This window comes from Falco peregrinus, chromosome 7 (genome assembly GCF_023634155.1).
Source record: "Falco peregrinus isolate bFalPer1 chromosome 7, bFalPer1.pri, whole genome shotgun sequence".
Classification (NCBI taxonomy): Eukaryota; Metazoa; Chordata; class Aves; order Falconiformes; family Falconidae; genus Falco; species Falco peregrinus.
Window position 1 is genome coordinate 38,930,367 of NC_073727.1, and position 26,695 is coordinate 38,957,061.

At 39.5% G+C, this 26,695-nt stretch overlaps 1 protein-coding gene across 8 annotated transcripts in view; it reads right to left on the reverse strand.

Annotated features, from left to right (window-relative positions):
- MAP7 (microtubule associated protein 7) overlaps positions 1 to 26,695 on the reverse strand; it is a 127,302-nt gene that overhangs the window by 71,040 nt on the left and 29,567 nt on the right. The window contains exon 1 of one of the 8 annotated variants that reach the window (XM_027796270.2): positions 18,850 to 19,214. The exons of the other annotated variants lie outside the window; for them this stretch is intronic. Coding sequence (XP_027652071.2) covers positions 18,850 to 18,919 — 70 coding nt within the window. The 5' untranslated portion in view covers positions 18,920 to 19,214. Of the gene's footprint in view, positions 1 to 18,849; positions 19,215 to 26,695 lie in introns of those variants that run through there. 8 annotated transcript variants of the gene reach the window in all.

A 26,695-nucleotide genomic window follows, 5' to 3' on the forward strand; every position in this document is an offset into this window, starting at 1 on the left:
ACCAGTCTTTCTTCTTGCCAGCCCACTGACATACGAAAGCCATCACATCCCTACTGAACTTGGTGCATATCCATGCTTTCAACTCTTCCCAAATTTGCTCAGGCTGCACTAGTCTGACCAGACTTAACACCATGTGCACTGAGATTCACAGCTACCATCTCAATGACTTCACATTTAAGACACAGAGCAGGTAACAGCGGTACTTCTGCCATGGCAACATACTGATCATTCAAAAGCAAGGTACAACTGGTTTTCTGTCTCCCAGTAATTAATCCCTTTCTACAGTAACAGAGTGATCCTGTTGCCATATGGGGACATCACCACACACACATACCATATTCAGGTACAGGCTGAGTAGGCTCTGTGTAAGAATAAAAACTTATCTTCACTAACATCTCAGTCTGCTGAGCTTTGCTCAACAGGCAAGGTTTAGATCATGGAAGCAAGGTGAGGTTTGGAACTGCTTTTTTTTTCTATAAGAAGCAAATTCAGATAGGTGCTGTCTTTCTGGACATTATACAGGACAGACAGATTTCACCAGCTTATTTTTATACTTTAATGATCGCCCTCTGCTGTGTGTGTAACTGCAGGCACACTCTGAATACTAGTGCACTTCTAGCATTTCCCACACACACAAAGGTCTGCAAGTGTTTTAAAAAGGCACAAAACACTGCAAAAATGAAGTTATATGAGCTTTATAAGCAGAAGAAGGAAGGAAGTTCAAAGATAGGACTATTCCCTTTCAAAGCCTTCTTTCTAGTTAGGTTACTCTGCATTGTCACCTTACACAACTATGCAAGTGAGACCTACAACACCAACAACTCTCCCACCGCATTACTTTTAGAACACATTCATCAGGTTCCTCACCTTCTGGGTACCTCCAAGCACCTTCTTTCCACAGAGCTTCTACCAGCAGTACAGCAGCTCTCACCAGATTCCAAGTTACTACCCTGCCACATGAAGGGCAACTCCCTCTATCACTTCCCACCCCTCTTAAAGACACCTACAATAAAGCTTAAGAGATTTCGATTATCCAAGATTTCCCTTCCTTTGCTTTCCATTACTTTAAACTCAGAATTTCTCTATCTGCCAAACTAAGTGGACTCCTGGTCTTCATCTCATAATTGCTTTAAACCAACCTCAGTCTCATCCTTCTGCTTCTATGAAGAAAATTGGGTTGCAAGAGAAACTCTATTGAATTACCTTGTTTGGAAGAGAATAAATAGGGGCCCATTGCAAGAAGACAAACAGGATAGTTTCAACCTAGCCTATGGATTTAGCAGCTATTTTCATCTTACAATCAGAAATTCATTTGCAAAAACAGACAAGTGACTTCTGGTTGACAGTATTTTACTCCCAAAGAAGCTGCTTTGCACAGGCTCTTTGGTCTTTAGTGAGATCTTATCAAATATTTTACCAAAGAATCAGTAGAAGACACAAAAAGGGAGTATGTAGGGGCGGAAAAAGAAGTGGTTTTTAACACTTCTTTAGTATTATTTAACACTAACAGTCTAAGGCATTTAGTGCTCCATGCAAAGGAGCATGGGGTAATATTTACTATAGAAGCTGCAGAGATTTCTGCAAAATGCAGCTTCTTAAATAACGAAGTGCCACGACCTTGTTTACTATGGAAAAACTTCATTGCCATGGGGATTTCATGTCCTGACTCAGCACCCCAAGCCAACTCAGGTACTGAAAGTAGGAGAGCCTTGTTGACACTAGACTCCAACACAGGAGCTCGTCTTAGCTAAGTCAAGTTAAGCATTACACTGAGATAGCTATACTGCTCCTGGTACCTAAATTTTTTCACACACCACCATATTTGGCCACTAGGATTTATGCTTAGGACATCTGCTGGGATTTCTGTTCCAGACAGAGGTAAATTCTAGACCACCTACAAGTTAGTGGGACCAATGCAAGTAACATAGGTAACCGCTTTACCGCTGCAGAGTTTTCTGGCCAAAGCTCTGCAGCTCGCAAATTTTGCAGAGATGTTCAGTCCCCCTTCCAGCCTTAGAAAAATAAAATACGAATAATGCCTGCCAGTCACTATAGCAACAACCACCTCTCAACTAAAGACAGCAGGAAGATTCACAGAAGCCAGGCTTTGTTTATACAACCTACTCTGTGCAGACAATTATTTCTGAAACAGTTAAAACTACAAAGACTGCATGCTGTTATTTAGCAGTTAAGTTCCTGGATGCACACATTCAAGCCATTACTCTAATCAAGAGTACATTTGCCTGAGGAAAACAGGCAGTTTTCTGCTAGCCTGCCTCTACCTCGCTAGAAGGGATGCTGTGACTACTTAGAGCAAGTGCAACACTCCATTTTCTAATTCTTCTCCTATTCTCTACATAGAAGATATATAATATTACTGTAAGCTAAATAAAACAAGCATTTAATGTGGTGCAAAAGGCATATACTCAGAAACAGTGAAGCAAAAAGGAATGTTTCCTACTATTACTGGGCAGGGAACAAAGCTGAAACACCGACTTAAGAAAATGAATTTCTGTTGCATGACTTATCCTTAATCACTTCAATCACTGTCAAAAATAAGAACTGTGCCAGGGCTACACTGTCATATTTAAGGAGGCACAAGAGAAGTACAGCTACTACCAGCCAAGAGCTCGACTAAATTCTCAAGACACCATTTACTGGAAACCTTGTCTTTCAAAGTCAACATCATAGGAAACTGGAAAATTATATTTTCAGTTCAGGGACCAGTTCTTTACTGATATCCAGCTGCCAGGAAACAGGACTTAGTGCAGAATAAGGTATTGCTTGGCAGCAGACTAATAGCTAATTACAATACTGCATACACAGAAATGAGGCTGCACAAACAACCTGAACTATTTCTGAGCTCCATGACTTTGAAAAAAACATATAAATGAATGTCTGTTTATAAAGGCAAAGATATATTCAAACAGGAAGGTACTCAAAATCTTTAAATCACACTAATATTTACTTTTAATGTCTTTTTAATATGAACACATCAAATGGTTACTGGAGCTCTTTGGCCTTTGTGTTTTAAGAATAATTAATCACTTCAGATACGCTAGCAAGACCAAAGTATTTTTTTTTCCCAGGTTCTTTCTGGGATCTTAGGCTGAGTGTCACACCGCTAAGAAGCGGAGCTTGGCTTTATAAGCTGCCGCTCCCCCATGCGCATAAGCTTTGTAAAAAAGCAAAACTTGTTTCTCTGTAGAATCTCCACGGGCAGCCAGTTCCTCTTCAGACACAGCCACAAACTACTTTATTGGCAGCACAAACATATGCCCTAAGTTCAGTACTAGGGCAGCTCTTTATACATCATAAAAATATAAATCATTCCAAGTCCTTGCAGGTTTTCTTTTAGTTCCTTAAGCACTGATGTCATGGCTTTCCAAGTACTTGCTTGTTTAGCTGTCTTGGTGACTGCACTGCCTGACTGCCGTAATTTGCAGCTCTTAGCCTTCTGAGACATAAATTTCGCTTTATTTTCACACTCCAGTCTTCTGGGAAACCTTTTGTCTCTGACTGACTAGCTTTTATTTTAAGCTCATTCCATGATTTCAAAACCAGTCTGAGAGGATCCAGACATATTCAGGTTTTAACAACGCCTGCAAATTAAGTATTCTAGAGGAATATGTAAGAATGGGTTGCTACAGAAATCAAAACTAACATTTCTTAGTCTACTTTCTTAACAGGAGCAACGTAAGTTTTACCTTACCTCATCCCATTGCTTTTACTCTTATATACATAGGCAGTCTGTCTATCCACCAAATCAGAACAGGTGTTAAATCAAAGTATTATTGCCATTGTATTTCATACCTTAGTTAACTGGGAAAACCCACGACAGTGCTGGGTGAATTGTCTAACAGACAGAACAAAGAACAGGATAAGTGTTGAACTGTTGCTTTGTTCTTCAGATCTGATTTTTCATTGTTTTATAAGGATGACATGGCAGAATATGTGATGTAAAACATATAAGCACCACATCATGTGGTAATCAAAAGAAATCTATTTAACACCAAGTTTTAAGTATTCAAGAAAAAAAACAAACCCAGAAGTTATTTTAAACCGAAACCCTCAAGTGTTCAGTATTTTGCAATAAATGCCTCTCATTCTTGATATTAAGAATTTCACAAATCTTTGTGTTCAGACCAGTGTTTCTAGTAACTAAACTACAAACTTTCTTTCAAATCCCAGAAGGTTTTTAGACACAGACCTAGAAAAAAGTTGCAGTGAAGTTTCCATTCAGCGCATCTTCACAACTCTAGGTATGCAATAGTGCTGAGATAGATCAAAGCCTGACTTCATTCACAGTTGTTTAACCTTACTGATAAGAGGACTATTAACTTCCAAGAGCACAATCACATGCTTAATTATTTGATAGTATGTACATGCATAGGCTTTATTAAACCAAGGTGCATGGACAAATTGCACTCTGAGATTTCCTAACTTTTCAGTGCCTGAACTTGGAACTTAGAAGTTAACAAGAAGCTTGCATTATGAACAGACACCTATCAGTCACTTAAAAATTAAAAACTTAAACCATAAAGAATAGGTAAATTTACATGCCGCCACCACACTACCCCCCAATTATCAAACCAGTTCAGGAAATCTCAATGCTGTATTCTCTGGGATAAAGAAACTGATTTGGCAGACTCACCACCCTGCCACTAGATGGGGAGGACAACATTTTTTACCTGTATTTTTCACTCCTTTCCACCAGCTGCACTCCTGCTCCCCCCTTTCCGTATCGAACTTCATCCTTTGTTCCTTCCCTAGTCTTACATCCCCCTCCACACCTCCTCTGGCACTGCCTCAACCTCCTTCTCTTTTTTCTGAAGCCGCTACCCTGCCACTCTCTTCTGCCTTTCTACTTTTCATCCTTGTAGTTTTCATGGCTAGCATTGTTCCAACCCAAACGCCTCCTCCTCCTCCCCACTTCTCTCTAGTGGCATCAGCTCGCTTTGCCTGCACACCCAGCAGCAGGTACCTGGGCAGCACGGGAGGACATCAAGCCTCTGTGCTCATAGTCGGTGCGCCTGGTGCCGAAGCAGCCTGCAGAGACTGGAAGCAGCCAGGAAAGGAAAGTCCAACTCAGCCCCAGGAGCTCCAGGGAGGAGCGTGCTCACTTGTTCCATGGGGATGGTGAATCATGCGAACACTGATGAGCCCAAAGCATTTAAGAGGAAAGGCTGCTGCCTCAGTTCAGTCAAAAAGCCTAGACAGAAATATAGCGCTCAAATACTGAATGCATCCCTATCAGGCATGAGCTGTGACTTTTTATGTGGCTAATTTGGATGGCTTTTCACAGGGACAGGAGGGGGCATAGCTCTAAAACCAAATTTATACTGCTCCCAGTTTCAAATCTTCCCTTTAAAGCATGGTGGCCTTAAGCCATCCCTACGAGACCTATATTAAGGTTTTTTTCAAGAAGCAAAAGTCCTCATTGCTTTCCCATGTCTCATTCTTCAACAATTGCTCCATTTGCTGAAGATGAACAAAATGAATAAAGGAGGGAGAGAACCTGACAAAAGAGAAACAGAGGCCAAACCATTTAAATCTAGTAAAGTTAAGGAGACTGAAACAAGTCTCTTTTAATGGGAAATGTTACACAACCTTAATTACTTGCCATCTGCCTTGTAAAATTCAAATCAAGCATGAGAAGGATAAAATTCTCACTTGGGGTCATTTTATTATGCAAAACATCTTGGTTTTACAACAACGTCACTGCAATGCTGCATGGAATTACAGCTCTTCAATTCACAGTGGCTCCTACTTTATTGTGGATGAGGGAAACAAAGAATTTAGACCTCTAAGCCACATAATTCATTGCAGCAGCCTAACCATGACAGACTGGTACCAACAAAAATTTAAAAAATACCACTTTCTCTGATAGCAGAACTAAATATTTAATTTCATTAAGGCTGTTTGACTTCACGCCCAGAAACAAAAAGAACATGTTAACAGTATTTTACGTAGTAGTTGGGTCCCTGCATTTAAAGATAAATGTTTTACAAGGATTGCTAGACTAAACTATAGTGTACCACGTATGCCTCTAGAACTTTTTACAGAGCATGTTCTTGGTGCTGACTCTTTCGTTTGGTCAAGCAAAAAGAGAGATACACAAGGCTGTCAACTAAGAGTTTGTTGCAAGTCACTTAACTATGTCACCACAATACTTTAAATCCCAATCTATTGTTCTGTAATGTACATTAAATATTCCACTTCAGCACAGAAAAAAAGCAGTGTCATATAAATATATATGTATTTCAGAAATGGTGGGAAAAACAAAAAACAGAGAAAAGGCATAAGCAACATAACACTGAAATCATAGTATCTGCCTCCACAGAACAATGCATTGTTTGCCACATTTCAGTCATATTTCTGAAAGCCCAGGCAGCCTGCACCGATGCTTGGCAGCCAGTGGTAACAGGTCCAGTAAACTCACAGAGTGACCAGGCTTCCCCTCTTTGACCTTAATAGGGGAGGTGGGGATGGAAAAGTGCTCCAAACTGCTTCACCTTCAGCCAAGTCACTCAAGCATTGTCCTCCAGCTCTTCCCTTTGCTCACAGAGATGGCAGTTGAGAGACTGGTTGCCAGGGCCATTAAGCAGTCTTGAGTGCAAGCACTGAACGGAGCTGGCTCCATACCAACAGTACAACAGTCCTCACAAATTACCTTCAGTATCCCCACACAGGCAATTTCCTGGGTTGACTAAATACTATGAAGTTTCTGCTTATATATGAGACAAACCAGGCTTGGTTACACAAAACTTGGGGCCACGTAGTTAGGTTACTGCTGGCAACAGGCCGGACACCAACTGCTTCCTGAGCTCCCTGTGTTGCACTCATTGAAATTATTTTTAAGGATGCAAATGGCCTTACCTACAAGACTATTCTTTGAGCCTTGCCCTTTTGATTGCCATTCCACAAGGAGATAGACTCATCAAGCCTGCTTCAATCCTTCATAAAAGTATTTTTCATCACAAAGAACTATAATACAGATTCAAAATTACCAGCTCTCTGAGATTAAACACTAACATACTTCCAGTAGGATCTCAGACAAGGCTTTGTAATTAACGGAGTCTCACCAATTACAAACAGCTCCATACCAGGGTATCATTCTGCCAGTCTTCCACAGTGAACCAATGCTAGAATAATTTGCTATGCCGAGTTCCACTTGAGATCAGAGCATTACTTCCTCACAACTGTGTTCCATAAATCTACTTACACAGTCCCTGTCTTCCTGTTGAACCAGACGACCACCAGATTGTAGCCGCTCATATCCTGTACCCACCTACCTTTCAATCAAACTTCTATTTCTGTATGCTTACCTGTTGCATTATTCAACCAAACTTGGACACTTGTGCTGCAAGTAAAAAGTTATTTCTTCCAGAGCAGACAACATACATTGCCACTTTATGTCAGGACATCCCTTCTTGGTAAGATCATGTCTCATCCATTTCACCTATGAGAGCACAGGATTTTCCACAAGTCAAAGAGTCAGTAGCTCACCACTAGTGAGGTTCCCTGCTACAAAAAGATTAAAGTTCTATGGAGTGTGACTAAAATAACATAATGCATATCCACCTTGCTGGTTTGTCTTCATTCACACAGTGGATGCTTTAAAGTCAATCACTTTGAAACAGTCACACAGGGTGCTGCTGTGCAAGAGAGATCGCCTTGCTCCACAGCACTTTGATTAACACAGACAGACAAATCCAGAACATCATTGTCCATGCTCTGAACAATTAGGATTCCTATTACAGCTACACAATAGAGGACACAATAACAAGATGCACTCTGTTTCTGTCTGAAACTCTTTAAAACATTAGTTCCAAAAACTGGAGCGCTAGCTAGCTTACTTTCATTACTGCTTACCTACTGCTGTGCCAGCTTTGCAATTAAAAACCCAAACACCAAAACAAACTTGTTGGCACTTTTTACTTCCAACAAGCATTTCTCTTGCTTTTAATACAACATCGATGCCAAAAGCTGATGCAACTAGAGACAAACACTGCAAAACCAAGGTTTGCAAGCCAGCAGTTTCAAGGTGCCCTCATCCTTTACATCACCTACCAGTTCTCATCTGCAGGTAGCAGGTCCAACAGAGCAGTTCATTGATCACCTGCATCAAGAATTGTTCAGGAATATATTGAACTTGTCTAGTTTCTAGCACCCAGCTACATTGCCCTTCCACAAAGTGGTTAAGAGATACCCGTGAGTACTACAGCCTGTGACTCTGAGGCTCTTTCCAGCTGCCTAAAGGCAGCAGCATCAGCTCCCCCTTCTTAACCAGGCCTCCAGCAGACTGACTACAGCATCATTTGTGCTCCATACCCAAAAGATTTCTACTGGCTTGTCACCTACCCAAGGCAAAGCTCCAATCATTCAAGCTATGCCTTTATATAGAGCACGACCCCTCCTCTTTACCTGTCCACCCTAGTTTTTCTCTTTTCCCCCAGTAAATTTAGGCCTGAAATGCCTCTCAGGGCTATGCATGGCCTGACAACAAGCCTGGGGGTGGGTTCCTTCACGTGCTGGGTGTTTACTCTGAGGTCTATTCTCAGCTTCACTGGCATCATCGTGACAGGTGAGTGGGAAAACTGGTATACTTCCTTTCAATTAGCTTTGTTTTGGAGTAGCTTAGGAAGGGATCAGGTACAGTTTTATTTCAGGGCCTAGAAAGCAGAAAGGTAGATTATGGAAAGAAAAATAAATAAAGCAACAAACATGCAAGGTCTGACTTCTTGGTCTAATGCCACTGTAAAGCTACATTAGAAACAGGCTTGTGATCTTCAGTGAGGTTTCAGGAAACTGGTGATAGAGAAACTGGTTGTAGCTGTCACAGTAAGACACAGTAGAGGCCTTCCTTGTTAAATTATAATTCTTTCCAGTGGTCTCACATAATATAGACTATTTTGGACTGGAATTACGCTGCCTGTAAAGAATATGAGGTATCCTTACCACCACAGCTTTCCAGCAGACCACTTTTTAAATTATTTATCATGAGAAACACAATCCTTTGACAGCTGTTGAACATTCACACAGCTTTAAGAACTGTCAGATCTTTGGACACAGAGATCTTTGCTTGGCACTTCTACACTGCCTTGAACAACAGCACCTGATTCCAGTTAAGGCCACATCAGTGCCACCAGGCTAAGCCAGAACAGAAAGGGCTGAATTAGCTTCTGGTTTTGAAGTTCCAAAAGTCACTAACAAAAACAAACTCTAAACCCATGCATTTTCAAACTACAAGTCATTAATAGTAATTAATGTCAGAGTGAACTGATACTCATATCTGCATATTTAGCAGTAGGTAGTCCTAGCTGTCATCTCTTCCTAACCTCCTGCAAATTAAGAGCAGTCTAAATTTAGCTGTAACAGTTACACCGCCTGCTATTGCTACATCTAGATTAGGAAGCAACTATAAATAGGTAATATTAATCTTAATTAATTTGAGATTGGAGGGAGAATATAGATTTATACTCCATATAAAAATTTGTTTTGTCTACAATTTAATTTATTTTGATGACATTAACAGTCTTACAAGCCAGTGAGATCTGTTTCTGAGGTAGGATTTAATTTTGAGACCTTTTTTTCTTGAATAAAGGTCTCCCTTGTTTCTGTTGATAAATAATGTGAAATAATAACACAAAATAAGGCAGTCCAGCTTTTTTCATGGCTTACCAAATATTAGTAAGATTTTCATTTTGGTAGAAGACTATACCTATGCAATTAGACTTTGCTAAATTTACGCAATTTGTTTCCACTTGCAGGATGTGCACCAGTTCATTCTTCTCCCCATACTTGTGCTCAGTTTATTCCGGAATAAAGTAATATATTTTTAAGAGCAAAAGAATACCATACCACCTCAATAGAACAGAAGTTCTTGTAAAGAGGGCAGACCATTTGTCTATTCCCTGTTTGGAAGAAATTCAGGTAGTATGCCAAGTTACACATGCCAGTGAATATGATTATTTGAGAGGATAACTTTGGTAACATCATAAAAATAAAAAACATTCTAGGGGTTTACATTATCTTCCCCTTGGAAGAATTATTGTTATATTTAGATGACATGAATTTGTCTGTGCTAGAACAATAATCTTGAATAGATGTTCCAAGGAAATCTCTTAAAGACATGCTAGTGAGTCATCTGGTCAGGAGCTAATGAACACCATGACTGGCTTTGGAAACCTTTGTTCTTCCTCAGCATCTAATCTGGGATTAGATACTGTAATGATTAAGAGACTGTAAGCAACCTGGGAGAAGGACACTGTACTCCAAGTAGTCCATGCTACTGTGAGTCAGGCTATACAACATATTCAGTAAGAAGCTAAATAGCTTATATATTTACGTATGTTACAAACTTCTCTGCATAGCAGCAGCCATCAAAGCTCCTACCCTGCAAGCACTTGCTCCTATACAAAAGCTTAGAACTGTGGCCCTTGAAGCCGAGAGAATTATAGTAGCTGAATGAAAAAAAAAATGCCTCTTCAATTGCAATAATATCATCCAGAAAGTCTTGAATATGCCCCAAATTCACTAGTGTCTAAGTGCTATTATAGAACCAATTACTAATTTTCCCCAGAAAAACTTTTAAAATAAGTCTTATGAGCTTTGTTTTCCTAAGCACGTGAAAAAATAAACTAGTGACATGTACATTTTTCATATTTATTCATAAAACTACTTTCAAAAGTATCCTGTACTGTTTTTAACAGATACTTTGCATGCCTGATGAGATCTGAAGCTCACTGCATTCCACGGATCATTAACTATTAACAATTCCTACCACAAAACATTCTGAATACAAAGAAGTGTCCAAGATATTCCATTCCACCCCCTACCTCAGGATGCCCCTAATCCTACCATGAAGAGTGACACATGACATCCCCTTCCCCTACAGCTGCAGCAGCCAGAGGTGGCTTAGGCTGTTCCTGCTAAGAGGTGGCCAACCAGCCATTGCATTTAATTCAACACCACCAAAAGGCAATGCACCACCAAAACTCACTGTATCACAGCAGGCAGCCCAGGCTGTTATGTTCCATCCTACCCTTAAAAGCAAATGGTTGAAAATATTTGCATTTATATTCCCCTTCCTCCTTTTGTCTAAGCTGTGCAAGTGACCTGAAGTAATAAGCGTGGGCTGATTAATTACTGTATGTGTTCCCTTCTGCAGAGCCAAAAGGTCAGTTGGGGTAAAAGCAAAGGGTGACATGACGTACGATATTAAACACTCCTGTTTCTAAGCAGCCACCTTGTTCAATGAACCACACACAAACCAAGCTCTTTTGACTACATGCGCTCAGCCTTAAATAAACCAGCTGAGAAACAGTTACTGAACTACTAACTCCAAAGATGGAGAAAAAGCCTTATCTGGGCCTCCCTCCCCAAGGCTAAGTGCTTGACGGCGTATTAAAAATGTAGACATTTTAGCACAGATTTCTAAGGATTTCTCTACGTTTACATAACAGTTGGCAGCTCTCATCTGTGTTTGCAGGTTTTTGTTTTGGTTGATTTTTTTCCTAGTCTTCATAAAAATATCTACAACAGTGCACTTGGCTTTACAATTTTGTTTGGGGAGAAGAGATGCCCAACTGCATCTTCTTGTATTAATTGCCTCAGACTCAGTACACTGCAGGGTATGGGCCAGAGATTTAACAAGTAGCAGCAACTATTCCAACGTGGTTTACTCTGAGATTACATTTTAGAAATACGATTTCAATGCTTTCTATGACAAGATTTTTTTTACATTATTACTGTGTTTGTTTAGTGTCAAAGCATAGGCAAACCTACAGTGTATGTTTTCCAGAAGCACTTCACCTTATGCCAGTTGTGGACCAGCTTGAGTATGAAACCTGGTGAGAACAGGGTAAGGCAAGACTGAGTTAAATCAGAAAATTTAAAAATGTAAACCAAACAAGAAATATTCCATTCTCCTACTCAAAAGTGTGATACTCCTTTTTTCCGTAAGGTAGAGAAAAATTTACTCTGAAGAGGTTTCAGCTCCAGCAGAGTCCCCAAAGCTAGTACTGAATCCATCCCTAGTTTTGCCATCAATAATATCATAGTCTGTCTTTCCACAAAACTAACTAAAGTGAGTAAGAGACCTTTTCATCTAGCAAGATGATTACACAAATGAGTTTTTCCAGGTTTATAATTATCAAATTCTTAAATCACTTATTTCAGAGGCTGCAACAAGAGAAGGCATGCAGGTAGGCAGAGCTGTGTAGATTAAGCAATGTAAATGTTAATTAAGAGAGCTGGAGAAGGGAAAGGAATTCATGAATCTCTGCATTAGCTTGTGGAGCCTTGGGCCCAGTCACTACCTAGTAGTAAGGGAAAGCCCTTCTGAAAGAAAAATAAGTAGAAAGCAGAGTTCAGGCTTGGGAAGGGGAAAAGGAGAGGGTCAAATTTCTTGTTGCAGTATAACACCTCTATTTCCCTGTCTTCTTTTTATTTTACAGACACTTCTATTATTGTAAATATAGATATTTCACCATGACTAGACAGAATAGGAAATATTTTTTTTTTCCAGGACAGAGGAACAGGCTTCATAAATCACAGGTACACCACCTGCTCCAGGCTGACAAGCTGAATGAGGTCACACTAGCACACAGAAGGCTTTACGTCATGCACAAGTTTGCAAGCCCCTGGGAGTCTGGTGGCACCACTTCATTAAGCAAAAAGAGCTAGCTAACACTGGCTGCAAGGCTTGCGAGACCAGGTCTCACCTGGCCACTGTGTGAAAGCTGCAGAAAGTACCACTAGCATGGGCCTAATACTCATTGACCACTTGGAGAGTCACAGCCTTGTTTACAGGTCGTGTTTAGGTATATCATTTTGGTCTGCTGTAGTCCTATGGAATATCATCTTTACTTCCATGTATACATTCAGGCTATTAAAGTCTGCAGGATTAAGAGCTACATTTTGCATTTCATACAGCTGAGGGAAAGACTTGGTTGTAATTTAATTAGACAAAGTTGCTAGACTATGCCCTCCAAATCTGTCTTCCTAAGACTACCTCTGCCTTTGTATAAGTATATATTAAAGCAGCAGAGATACTGTATTTATCACAGCACAAAAAAGTAGCACACTTCAGCACAAATACACTGCATTTTCTTCAACTAAAAGCACACAAATAATCTGTGGCTGCAACAGGACAAAGTTATTTTGCAATAACCTAGTTTCTAAACTACTCATCTGGCAGGCCCAGCAGCAATACTTCTTTTTCAGGACATTCCTAATGGATGTAACACATTCAAACCTCCTACTCCCTGTCCCAATATCCCTCTTAATGCGCTCTTTGCTTGCTCTGCAGTTCGACGCAGTAGTCTAGCTGAAGCAGCATTAAGAAATTGAGAATAGAGGCATGTCACCAAGCTGAAAAGCTCCCTCAATAAAGTGAGTAGAGTGGGGTGAAAAATCTGTGTCACATCACCAGCTTTTTAAAGATTAAATCTAGCATGTGCCAACATGCCTAACAGCAACCTGTCACTGAAGTCCTGAGAAACTCAGCTTCTTGACTGACTGCTTTTAGAACAGCTCTCACCTCCTACATGCCCTCTTAAGAATTGCCCAGAATTATCCTAAATTTTATCAGGAAGCAAAAACACTCCCAGAATACTAAGACATATTTTCATATGTATATGGTCGTGCTAAGAAGACCCCAAAGTTTACTGTGTCATCAATAAGCTAGTTATTTATATGCTTGCTCTTTTCCAAGTGCTACTTGCAGGTATTAGACCAATAAACTAAGAACACTAAAGTAGGCTTTGCAATAAGAGCCTTAGAAACACCAGATACTGTGAGCTACCAGCTTGCAGGATTTTTTTCAGTTTTCAGTGAAGAATCTCTCTGACATCTCTTGAAAATCTTCTATATTCTATAAAAAATTTGTCCTTCAACTTGCTAGGAAGGACCTACATTGAGTTACGGTAACTAGGGAAGCATAAGGAAGTTTGAAATAGGCATCTCAAGACACCACATTAAATTTTTATGTCCAAAAAACGGGTTTTACCACCCCGCAGTTCAGGTCCTTTTTTTACCCGCCACCAAGTTACTTAAGATTTCTCTGTCTGTCAATACTCACATAATTTCAGCCCCTTGAGCACAGCAGTCGGTAACAAAATGGAGTGAAGGCAGGCACAAATGCTTAAGTACTCCTGCGGAGAAATGACGGCACAGAACAACAGTTGCGCACGTGCATCCTCAGACCAGTAGGGCAGCACCCACTGAGGCACCCACCGGGCAGTGCTCTGCTGCTGAACACAATTCTTCAGTCACTGCTGAACACGATACATTCCCTTGAAATGTACGTATTTTATAAATAGAAAAGTCAGAACAGGTTTTTGTATTTGCTAAGTTTAAATACCTTTTGGTGCAATTCAGATGTTAATCTGAGGAAAGACCGTTAACTTCTGCATCTAGTTGGCTCAATTTAATCTCTGGTTAACTGCTGGAATGCACAGGGAAAAAATATAGCTACTAAGTGACTTAACTGTAAAAACTTAAACGTCTGTCAAGACTTTAATCTTCCACTCATTTACCTCCTTTTATGATCAAAAAAGTGCAGAAAGCAAGCACACTGAAAGGCATGCATTTCTTCCATTAATCACCAGCTATATTAAATTATTTCCAGTTATCTGGACAGGAACACCAATGCTTTATCACCATCTCTAGAGACACTACTGCAGTTCTATAGATAGAAAAGCCAACTGTCCTGCTAAAAAAAAACAACAAACCCCACACAAAAAACCAAGCATGCTTTAGGTCTAGGTAAGACTAATACATACCAACATCCTCCTCACCCCAAACCTGTCCCTCGATTATCACTACACAGAGTTAAAACAAAACCTTCAGTTTTAATCCTGTCTTCAGTTAGGCTGTTCAAGTATTTACAGGATTTGAAGTTAAAGAATCAAGCTTCCTGTCTTTCTTTCCTCACAGAAGAAAAGTTTGGGAACAGTTAGTTAGTTAACATCAACTTCCACATTCCAATACAGTATAGCCTGGAAAAAGATATGATACAACACATAAACTAAAAGAAATAAAACTAACAGACAACTCAACATCCAGAGGGACTCCACAGTTCCCTGCAGCCCTTTTTTTTAAAGCAACAACAGCAAAACCCTTGGAAATAGGTTTTCACGTCCAACTTCAGTGATGCATCCCTGTGTCATGACATTGGTTTCAGCACCAGGTAAAAGCCTAGATCCTAGCGTGGGATTTTAACTCACTGTAGCCATCTGTTTCAAGAGGATTATATGGATTTTTTTAAAGTGATAGACACATTAAAAATAGCAGTTATTTCAAATGCCTTTTCAGCTACCCTGTGTTAAAAATATCACCTAAGCTTGAAAGTCAAAGCTACACGACCCTGTAAATTTGCCATGCTTATTGATGTCCTCTGAAACCTTAAAAAACCCAAAAACAGTGTTGTAAAAAGTACAAGTAGAAGCCGTTTGTTGACATCTCCACATTTGTTTTTCATAACTAAAGGAAGCATGTATACTCACTAGCTAAGTCTCATCCATCCTCAGGCTTTCAATGAATAGCATAATTATAATATGGTACAACTTAAAGCACTGTACTTTCTTTTTTTTTTGACAACTTAATGGTGAAGTTTTCCAAAGAACACTTGTTACTAAATCTGAAAGTCTCATTTTGCTTCATGCATTTACTACATGCTTTCAAAGAACAAACTGCCTACTCATTTTGTGCAGGTGAGTGTCTTTTTCCAAGATTTTTGTTGCTGGGCAACATATTTCAAATCTTCTACTGCTTAGAAAAAGAACACAGTAATTTTGGTTCTTTTGCTTCAGATACCTGAAACCGATCTGCTTTCTGCCCGAGCTGGGACTTGCTCCGCATACATGAGAAAAATTTCCTACCATCCCATCTCCATTGCTGCAGAACAAGCAGCAATTCAGTGACTACTCTGTCCGTATTCTTATGTATGGATTATATTGGATATTTTGACCAGGGAATCTCTGCACCTTTTTGCAAGCAGGGGGAGGGGAGGGGGGTAGGGGGGGGGTAGGGCAGGGAACAGAGAGAGACCAAAGGAAAGAAGCATTATCATTCCTTTTTGATCAAATAGGTTATTCAGTTATTGGAGATGTATGATGGGCTTCTCATCCTAGTAACGTCATACCTCCCTAAAGACAAGCAGGAAAGACAGAGGTGAAGTTATACTATGACTATACTATACATGACCCTTAGTTTTGCAGTCATGACAAACAGCCAAACCTTCTATTTCATAGGCATTGCACCTTCAGTTGCCCTTATTTGATGCCATCTTTCTGTTAATACAGATCTGCTTTGCAACTAGGCCAGGGGAGTGAGGAAGACAAGTACTTAAGAGATGCATATAGGAATGTGCCTGTGAATGTAAAGCTACTCCAAGCCTCCTCCCCCTCCCCTTGCATCATTTTACACAGCCTTCCCCTCTGCTTTTGTTTCCCATTAATATTTGTTGGTCACTGTACACAAGTTTTAGAAACTGTAGCAGCTCTGATATTGTAACACTGTTTACAAGTACATGACAGCACAGTCTGAAAAAACTCACTTTGGAGCATTTTATCATTATGAATACTGAAGAACTGGATACCAGCTGTGTATTTTTCTTTTATACTAAAATAGCCTCAAAATATAGGAATTTCCCATTTAATTTGGTAATTCTATCATTATGTTTATTTTTGAAAATAAACAATTAAGTTATATTAAAATAAGTTATAACAGCTTAAAGGTTCGCTTTGTTTTCTATCAACTCATTCAGTCAAGGCCTTATAACAAAGTGCAGTCTCTGTTCACATCCTCCAATGTTTTTCTTACTATATTATAGTTCCATTTCTACTTTGCAACATTATCTGATAGCTGCAGAATTCCACTGCTTTTGCAACCAATAGTAATATTTCAGATTAATTCAGTTCCCAAAGGTTTTGGCAATGATACAACAGATTAAAGCAACAGCCTTTCATATCTGAAGTTCCCAATTATGTTTGAAATTAAAGTGAGGTAGGTGGTCTCACCTTACATCCACTGCTTGTTACCCTCACAATTACTCCACAGCTCAGCACCCCCTTCCTCCCAAATCCCCCCCAAATCCTCCACTCCCAAGAGAAAAAGCCTGCAATCTAAGCTCAAGAATAAAAAAAAAGGAGAAATTCTTGTAACCATCAGGGAAAACAGTTAAGTGCGCACATACATTAGTAAACCATTAGATAGTGCTAGCAATCCTTTATTTCCAGAAGCACTAAGTTTCACTTACCCCACTTAACCAATACATTTGAAAAACTTCATAACTTCACAGCATGATTTGCAGGTTAGAGAACCTTCCACTCAATTCACTTTCAGAACAATCCCAGTATGACAGCCATAATTTAAAATACTGAAAGCCACAGACACCAAATCAGGCAACATTTACTAGGATCTCTAATTTTGCAATGAATGCACATGCAGCCTGTGCTGGGGCTGTGCTCTCTGGAATTGGACCATATGATGGGCAAGCACTTAGCAATCCCTGCTGTATGCCAGGGCAGGCACCACAACATAAGGCAACATCTGGAGGTGCTGACCCCTCAGTCTGCAGGATGTATATTGGCTTCCACCCTTTCAGGTTAGCTCTGGACTCCAACATTGTCAAAAAAACCCAAAACCAAAACTGATGCAGCTGGCACCTGGAATGCAAAAGATGAGGAAAAGCCACATTTCTGTACAGGGACTGTGAGCTGTTGACACCAGAAGGGGAAATAAGGGTCAGGTGAGGGTGTTGCACAAAGAAAGCACAATAGCATCAAGCTACCACAAAATACCGGGCTACTTCCAGGTATATAGCAAGTCATAGCAAAGGAAAAAAGCAATTAATTTATTACTTCAGATGGTTCAAAGCAAACAAAAAGGACACTCACATGGCATAACCCAAAGTTTACAGAGTAAACACAGCAGGCAACTACTTAAGAGGAAAACCAGACACACCAAATGACAAATTGAGACAGTAAAAAAGCACCTTCATCAGAAAGGTTTTGGTTTTGGTTTTTTAATAATTTTTTCTGAGTTTATTCACCAGGAAATGAACTAAGTGGAAATAGAAGGGAAAATACGAAATAATGTTCTTGTTTTCATATTCAAACTCAAATTTCATATACAAACTCAAATAACTAAAGAGATCTCTATAAAAAGCTCCATTAGTTCCCTGTTTGGGCAATAACTCCTCACACAGAACTTCCACATCACTGAACATCTTTCTCCAGTTGTCTGGCCTGGGGCAGATAAAGGAAAGGAAAAAGTTGCTGCTACTATTAGAATCGGGATGTTGCATTGTAGCTGTTGTAGCCACTGCAGTCCCCTAGCTTATATAAGATATTCCATTACAGACAAACAGGCTTCTCTGCATATTACCATCTTCAGTTTTCATTATTCTCACAAATTTGAAGTTCAAACTAATTAGACTGAGTGATGGTGCAAGGAAGTAGATAACTACACTATGTATATCAAGAGTATGGCTACTTACAACCAAGAAATCAAATAAGTAATCTGGTGTTTTGGAAAACAATCAGCAGTGAATTACTTGGGTATTAACATCAGATACTGAAGAAAGATAAAACCTTCAATTTGATAATGTATTTTACAAAAAAAAAATCAAATCAAAACATCAGTGTACTCACAGATTACTCTTTTTCAACCCCCTGTATCACGTTAGACTCCTTAGAATTAATTAAAAAGTTAAAGTACAAAGGAAAAACACTACCTGTATCCCACAGCTAGAGATAATAGTGTTTTCCATCTGCAAATTTTAATTGGGAAGCCATTTAAAAGGATTGTTTCTGGAAATATGAAGAGCAAGGTGCTTACCTATTTCATCCATTATATTCAGTACTGTACACTTACTGCACTGCAGAGGCCTACTGTGAATCCATAGCATAATCCATATCAACCCGTATGCATGACTTCAGTCTCTCATCCTACACTTAAAAAAATCAGGCCAGCAACTATGCAAACCCAGAGCAGAAGGGAGGAGGTATCACAGAAGGAAAAGGTGCAGCTTCAGAAAATGTCAAAAATGTATGCCATCAAAATATCCTTTTGAAGTCAAATCTGACCCGCTCTAACCATTTCTGGCCCAACATCTGATCAAAATGGAGTTTGTCACATCCACAGCATCATGAGATTATAGCCAAGGACAGGGAGGGGGGAGAAGTCTGCTGAGCACTTCCCCATGCTCTGCGTCAATAGATTTGGGCTTAGCCTCTGTTAAGCAGCTCAAGCCACCGGTTATTGGTGCTGGCAGCTGTCTACCACACTGCCCCACTTCCTATTTCAAAACACGCCGCCTGGGAGAGAGGCCTTGGTCAGTCAGCTCCAACCCGTCTCCCAATAAAATGCAGAAGTAGGACAGCAGATCCTCCATGTTTGCCTTGGACAGACCTTCAATAGTTTAAAATACACACACACACCTCCCTTTTCAAATAGGTTAGTGCAAAGATCAGTTACAGCAATACTAAAAAACCCAACATGCATTTCAAGGTAAAAACTTAAATTGAGATAGGACCTTGGTTTTAGTGAAGGATTTTTGCAAAGGTACATAAGCACATTGTTTTCTTAGGTATTGCCAAAATTTTAGCATTGGGTGTACTACACAGGATTTCAGCATTTCTTGGACATGAGGTAATTCTTGACATGTTTCTATTGGCTTGGTAACAAATGAGCCTTTTCAACAAGCACAGTACAGTTGTTAATGTCAACACTTTGCCCAATATTATGGCAAATCAGTTATTAGCAGCTTAACAGCTACTGCTATATTACTTCCCCTATCCTCAAAAGAAATGGTAGTAGTGCATTCCAGATTTTAAGAAATACCTGTGCTACAGTGTCACATTTTCTATGTCGTGTTTTACTTTGCACTGTAAGATATAAAACACATCTATCACTGTAAGATATAAACCACATCTATTTATATGACCAAACATCATTCTCCTGAAATTCCCTCTTTATAAGTTTTGTTACAAAATAACAAAAATCAGATTTGTCACACCAACAGAATCACACCATCATTAGACCTTAAATTTCAATGCCAACAGCTTATAAACGCTCTAGTTCAACATTAACTATTTGTTAAGCCATAACAACTATTGTACTCGTGTGGCACAAGGGCATCTCCTACCCATTCCACATGCTGGCCTATCTACATGAGCTTAAAACGGCCCACAGAAGTCACAGCTCTGTCCTGTCACCACTGTCAAACCTGGGCTGCAACACGAAAAGCAGCTTTGTGGCTATTATATAGCCAGGGAGCCTGGGAGAGTGGGATTGAGCATCTGATATTGCCAGAGCCTTCCCAGATAACTGTAGCAATAATAACCCCAGGAGCACTAACTCCGCTTAGCCTTTCACAACTTGGATCTGTATATTTAGATGAAAACACTTCTATACTCCACTCTTTTCAGCATGTCACTTACTCAAATTATTGGTTCTCATGCAAACATTCTCCTTCAGCCCCACAACTGGTACAATTCCACCCAGATTTTTGCTGGGGGACCTGGCGACCCTGTGTAGAAACTGTAACTAAAGCTCTAGAGCTCTTCCTTAAAACTGTGAGCCTCAAGCAACTAGGTTTTATTGAATATTAGGGAGTTATATTGCTAAACACTGTGTAGTTTGAGTTGTAAACTCAAAACAGAGTGTAAGCATTAATTATCTTTGATTATGAATACTGAAGATTAATCATCATTGATGTTATCATCCTCATTCAGATGATGAGGTAACTTGTTCTGCAAGTGGTCCCCTTGAGGTACAGCACATAAAGTAAGGAAAACACAAAATCGAAACCAAGCTCAATCAGAATACGTCCAAAACCACACCATTGATACCGACTGTAAAATAGAATTAAAAACATAAGGAAAGAACAGGTTAAACTACACGCACACACACAGAGGTTCTAAAAATGAAAAGCAGTGTTTGTGTATTCTGACACATTCACATTGCAGTTCAGAGCATGCAGCCTCAGGAGGTAAAAGCTATTCTATCACTGACACATAGGGTAAATTAACTTGCTAATTCACTTTCTAATGCATAGTCCACTGAGCATAGAAATACATAAAAAAGGAAAATGAGAACTCACATTGTCAAGCACATTAGATTTGTATGGGTTGTAACATTATACAGAGCTTTTAAAAAATACTTATAAATACAAATACTTTTTTTTTAAGCAAACCACATCATTCACCCTTAAATCAGTCACATGCACAGCACTGAGCATATGCCATCCTTCTCTAGCACTGCCAGACAAAAGCTACATGGCCAAAAATAGCCACACAGTGTGCTAGAGCTGTGTAGAATGCCCTAGATACATTTAGGCCATGAAGATTGAGCAGCTCTGCTGCAGGGAAGGGTTAGACACTAACCTTCATAATAGGCCAGGGCTGAAAAGAGGAAGACTAATTTCCATTAATTTTTAATAAATATTATTTAGATAGATTATCTGGATAATATGAGCTGGATATTAATAAACATTATTTAGACAGCACCATCTGAAAGCTATTTCCATGCACAGCTGGAATGCATGTGTATATACACAAACATAACAGGAAAAGGGTGCATTAAAATATTTGGCACAGGCTTTCTATGAAAAGGTCAGGTAAAGAAAAAGTCGGTTAAAAAAAAAATTATACAAAGCTGACTTTACAAGAGTACAGTCCCAAACTTTGATAGATGTTTCCCCTATTTGATTTCTCAATTGTTTTTTAAATGGTGTTTCTTCCTACTCTCCTCTTTCTACAGAGATTAGGAAAAGCTAACAGCTGATGTCTTTCTAGATTAGGTAAAATACTGCAAGTCTAGCTCAGGTGAAATACTGCAAGCTGGAAGAGCAAAAAAGTGAAGATCAGTGTTTCAAGGCATCAAAGACTGATCACAGCTCAGTGTGCCAGACAGAACCCCCTCAAATCCCTTGTCAAATTTCAGGCCAATTTACAGCTATCTTTCTCCACCATCCCAGCACTCAATTCAGCATGTTAGAAGGCAGCGTCTTGAGCCAAAGGAGACAAATGTTACAGCACTGCAATAACAAACAAGAAATGCATTTATGCATGATAAAGTAGGTAGCTGTACCTAATATAAGGTGTTAAATGAATTAACAAGCTAGTGGCATCTGAGACTCATCTTCGTAAACTTCAACTGTTTCCTTTCAACCGACATTTGATGCACTGTCACAATGACAAGTGTATGTTTCTCAGTAAAATACTGAGTGTGACCAGACCTAACACATTTTAATCTCTGCAGCGGACAGGCAAGTGGTCTGTCTTTCTAATGCTACCCTCCAGGTTACCTCTGAGGAAGAAAGGTCAGTCTGAGTGAAGAGATCATTGCCTGTATCAACTGACCGAGACAAAATGGATTTCCCCAGATTATCAGAGGATTGCCCTACACTGGCAGGCAAAGCTTCACCTTTAGCCATATGAGCAGTAGAAAAACAAGACCTATCTCCACCCATGCCCTGCACCCGTAACTGGCTTGACTCTGCAGATGGGACTTATTACATTGCCTGTGAGCCACCTGGCATTAAAAAAAAAATAAAAAAAAAAATTAAAAAATCACACATACTACCAGCTTGTTCTTACCACTCAAGACTACACCCTTCTTTTTTTCCCCAAAATCAATGTGATGGGGAACAGAAGGGGTGGAGACTTCTCTATCTAAGACAGTCTTGGAGTCCCACAGGTTAAAAGTTCAGTCATCAACCTTTAAAGTGTAAACATTAACCTACATCATCACAGTTATTATGAGTAACATGATAGCGGTACAGTATTTAATGAGCCAGCTGCTGCTATAACTTGATGCTTAACTTTCTAGACCTATTTCTATGAAGGTTCAGCACAGAAAGCACTGAACAGAAACTGAAATTATTCAAGGGACAGGCAAGACTTGGTACTCCTGTCATTCTGCATTTCTGACAAGGCTATCCTATGCCTAGAGGCTAACATATGTAAAAGCAGCAAGCTGTTTCTGCTCTAACCTGTCTTCACAAAGAGGGAAAGGGCTTGGGAAAAACTGCAAGTGCCAGAAAACCAAAGAACCTCTAAAAAATTCAAGGATATACTCTGCTGCCTATCCTAACAAGTAAAACTTAAGCAAGTTGGCAGTTAATATTATTAAAATTGCTTGAAAAGAGTATAATCCAGTCAGTGTTGTCAAACAGCAGTAGAGAAACAGTTTTGGGGGAGATTTCATCATTTGTTATATTCCATGGACTACTTCTGCTTCATTGTGGCTTTCATTACATTCACCACTGTCAGGGAATATGACCTTAAATTTAAATATTAAAAGAGAAATCCACAGCTACAACATTTTTTCCAAGTCTTAAGAAAGACTTTTACTCCACCTCCTTTTAAAGGAGTATAAAAGGATCTACAAACAAAACCTTAGAAGCATTGTAAATGTAGGAAACAGTCCATGTGAAGTTTTAATCACATACCAGTCCACTGGTACTAAATCAGAATATTTACATATATATATATAGTATAAATCAGTATTTACATATATATATATATATAGCTACTATATATAGCTTAGTAATTAGGAACTTGGTCACCCAGCCTCTGAGTCTATAACACTCATATTTGTGAGCACCGTATAAACGTGTGGAATTAAGTGCAAATAGAACTGTCACTCTTTCCTTTGTGTCTATAAATGTCTCCATAATAAATTAGCCCATCAGTTATTTTATCATGCATGTACAGATTTATTCATTTTCCCCCCATTCTTTACATGTTAAAACATAAATGGATGTTTTTCATTGCATTGTTTTTGGTAACCAGGAAGCAATTCCATTTAAGGGACTGAAAACACATGCTTCCACTGTAGATTCAATGTCCTCATGAAATTATTTTAGTACATTAACAGAAAAAGCTCTTGAAAATCTGAACAAGTAGTCATTTCCTTTCCCCCCCCCCCCACCTATAACAGTAATAACACAACCTACACTTTTTTCTGTAGAAGTCAATATTCACTGTGGCATGAGAATAAGCAAAGTCAGGGGTCCTTGACTGTACTGTTCACTTTGCTCCTGGTGTACTGTGTGAGCTCTGTCCTTTCTTTACACTATTCCCTAAAAAAAAAAAAAAAAAAATAATTTTCTTTTGTGTTTCTTAACTAGGTAAAGCAAAGAAAAAGTGGCCTTGTTAATAGTTTGGGTTTGTTGGTGTTTTGTTTTGTTTGTGGGGTTTTGGAGGTTTTTTGTTGGTCATTTTTTTAATGCTTTGGTAAAAGTCTCCTTTCCCTGTATCATGCAGACCTGCAATTGCACACACAATGTCCTCACACTCCGGAGCCCAAGAGCAAGGCAGTGTATAAACACCAAAGGGAATGATTGGATAACAGCATTGGCACTGTGAGAGCAGATCACATGTTAAAAAACACTGCCCAAACTCCAAAGAGCATTTGCTGAAAACAGCTGAGTGTGATGGCTTAAGACCAAGAGAAACAATTTAAGGATCCTTTCTGCCCTGTTTGAAAGTTTAATCACTTCCATGGCCGTCCTGGAACAACCTGCATAAGCGAAGCACTGCCAGAGGAGGAGAGCGGCAGGGTAACTGGCTGGCAGCTGATGGATTCCGGTAGCGCTCCACAGTTCCCATTCCAGGAAGAGCAACAAACAATGCATCTCTGACTCCTCATAAGCCATTTGCCAAGAACAAGGCCTGTACATGACTCAGGTAGTCTGAGAAGTTTCATTAGATGTTGAAGAAAGCACTCTCTGCCCAACAACGCGATCCAAATGTGCAGAATAATTTTGTTTGTTTGTTTGTTTTAAAGCCCATAATTACAAATTTGGTTGCATAATTTTAAAGAAGGAACTTTCTTCAACTGCGCTGTTATGAGCCTTAGGATGCCAGTTTGGTTTCAAGCATTTCTACAGTAAAGTTTATATAACTCGACACACTGGATTTCTGTTAGGCCTATATCCACAGAATACTTTTTTTAAAAAAAAAAAACAGATATTTTGATTAATAATATGATTATGAGGGAATTCATTTCAGAGTTTTGCTACCCTCCTGCCCAGTGTGCCATAGGAGGAGTGAACTTAACAGTTATTCTACACGTTTACGTACCTAAGCAATGGTGTCTGAAATGCTCTTCAGCAGGCGGCTGCCAGGAGTCACAGCTTCCACTGCTGACCAAAACCAGGCAAGTTTCAGTTACAACGAGTTAGCATTAAGCAGCAGTGTGTGAAGGCTTCATTAGTAACAATGAAAACAGAGGCAGAATCCAGAAGCTTGAAGTGCTATAATTTGCAGTTAAGTAGTGTTAAAAAAAAGTAATAAATTATTACCGTCATATTGGAGTTCCTACAAATGCAGGCTACAGCAGTTAAAGTTGGTTTCACTAGGGAGTTATTGCTGGAAAGACACAGGAACTTCAGCTAACTGTTCAGGGGTAGGCTGTTTTCCTTAGGAAATGGAGACATTATCCAACATAATGTTTTAGTGTAGTGTCACAAACGTGTAACTGCTGTGTAGTATCCATGGTATGCACGTAGCCTTCTGAAACACTATCTATTCACTTTTGCTATAAAGCACACCTGTATCTAGATGTGACTACACACCTACACAGCTTTTCTGCAAGAACTGTCAGACACTGCACCTCGCAGGCTGGTGCACCTTTCCTCCAAGCTATTCCCCGTTCTCCTAGCAAACAAAATGCTGTGGAAAGAACAGTCTCTTCTGCATTTAGCTAAGCCGTATATTTGGCAGCTCTTTGAGGAAACAGCTCTGAACTGAGGAATTTAGTGAACAGATTAAAACACAGAGCCACACTATCAAACACAGCAATTACTGAGCAGTGAATAGAGCCTGAACAACCATGCGGCAGTTAAGTATTTGATTCAGAAGCGAGAGTAGGTAGCCTCATTACTCCCCAAACTGTTATTTTAAGCAGTTCATAAGCTGCAGCCAAAGCCTAGTCTTAAAGCAGCAGCCTCATTAGCACAAGTTAAAGTACCTCCCACAAAGAAAAGGAAAAAAAACACCAAAAAACACCACAAAAAAACCAAACCAACCCAAAAAAGCCTCCCAAGCTAGCCAACAACTTTTGGGACTAATTCACTATTAAATAATGCCGACTTCAGAGACTACATATGAAAGAACTGAGTGTGCCACAACTTTTTTTGTGATACTATCTCTAAGGCACAAGCTAACTGCATCAGTACAGTGCTTCTAGCTTTTGTGTTTCAAAGTGCTGACTTTATATGTACTGGATGGCTTTCACAATCCACCACTTTAACACTTCTCTCTCCCCAGCTCATGATGCATTGTTTGCAATAAAATAAATGCAGTAGAGTCAAATCCAGTGCCAGGTCCCCACAGCTTAAGCAGTGCAGTAAATTGATAGTAAAGCTGCAAAACAATATAGACATTTACTGCCAACAGTGTAAGAACAAACCTAAGGAATCTGGACCTAGTCCAGCATGGTGTCTCTCCAGTTCTCATAAATGCAGCTTTAATCTTTGGGAAACTCTGAAGTGCAAGAAAAGTTAAAAGAGCTAGCGGCACACAAATACACACTACTCCAAGTAAACAGTACAATCTTCTGGGAAGCCCAGGCAAGTAACTGTTTCAACAAAGAAACATGAAGTGGAAAAAAGCAAGATTTCAGGAATAAAAAACACTACTAAAGGTAGAAAAAACTCTTCATAATGCCTTTC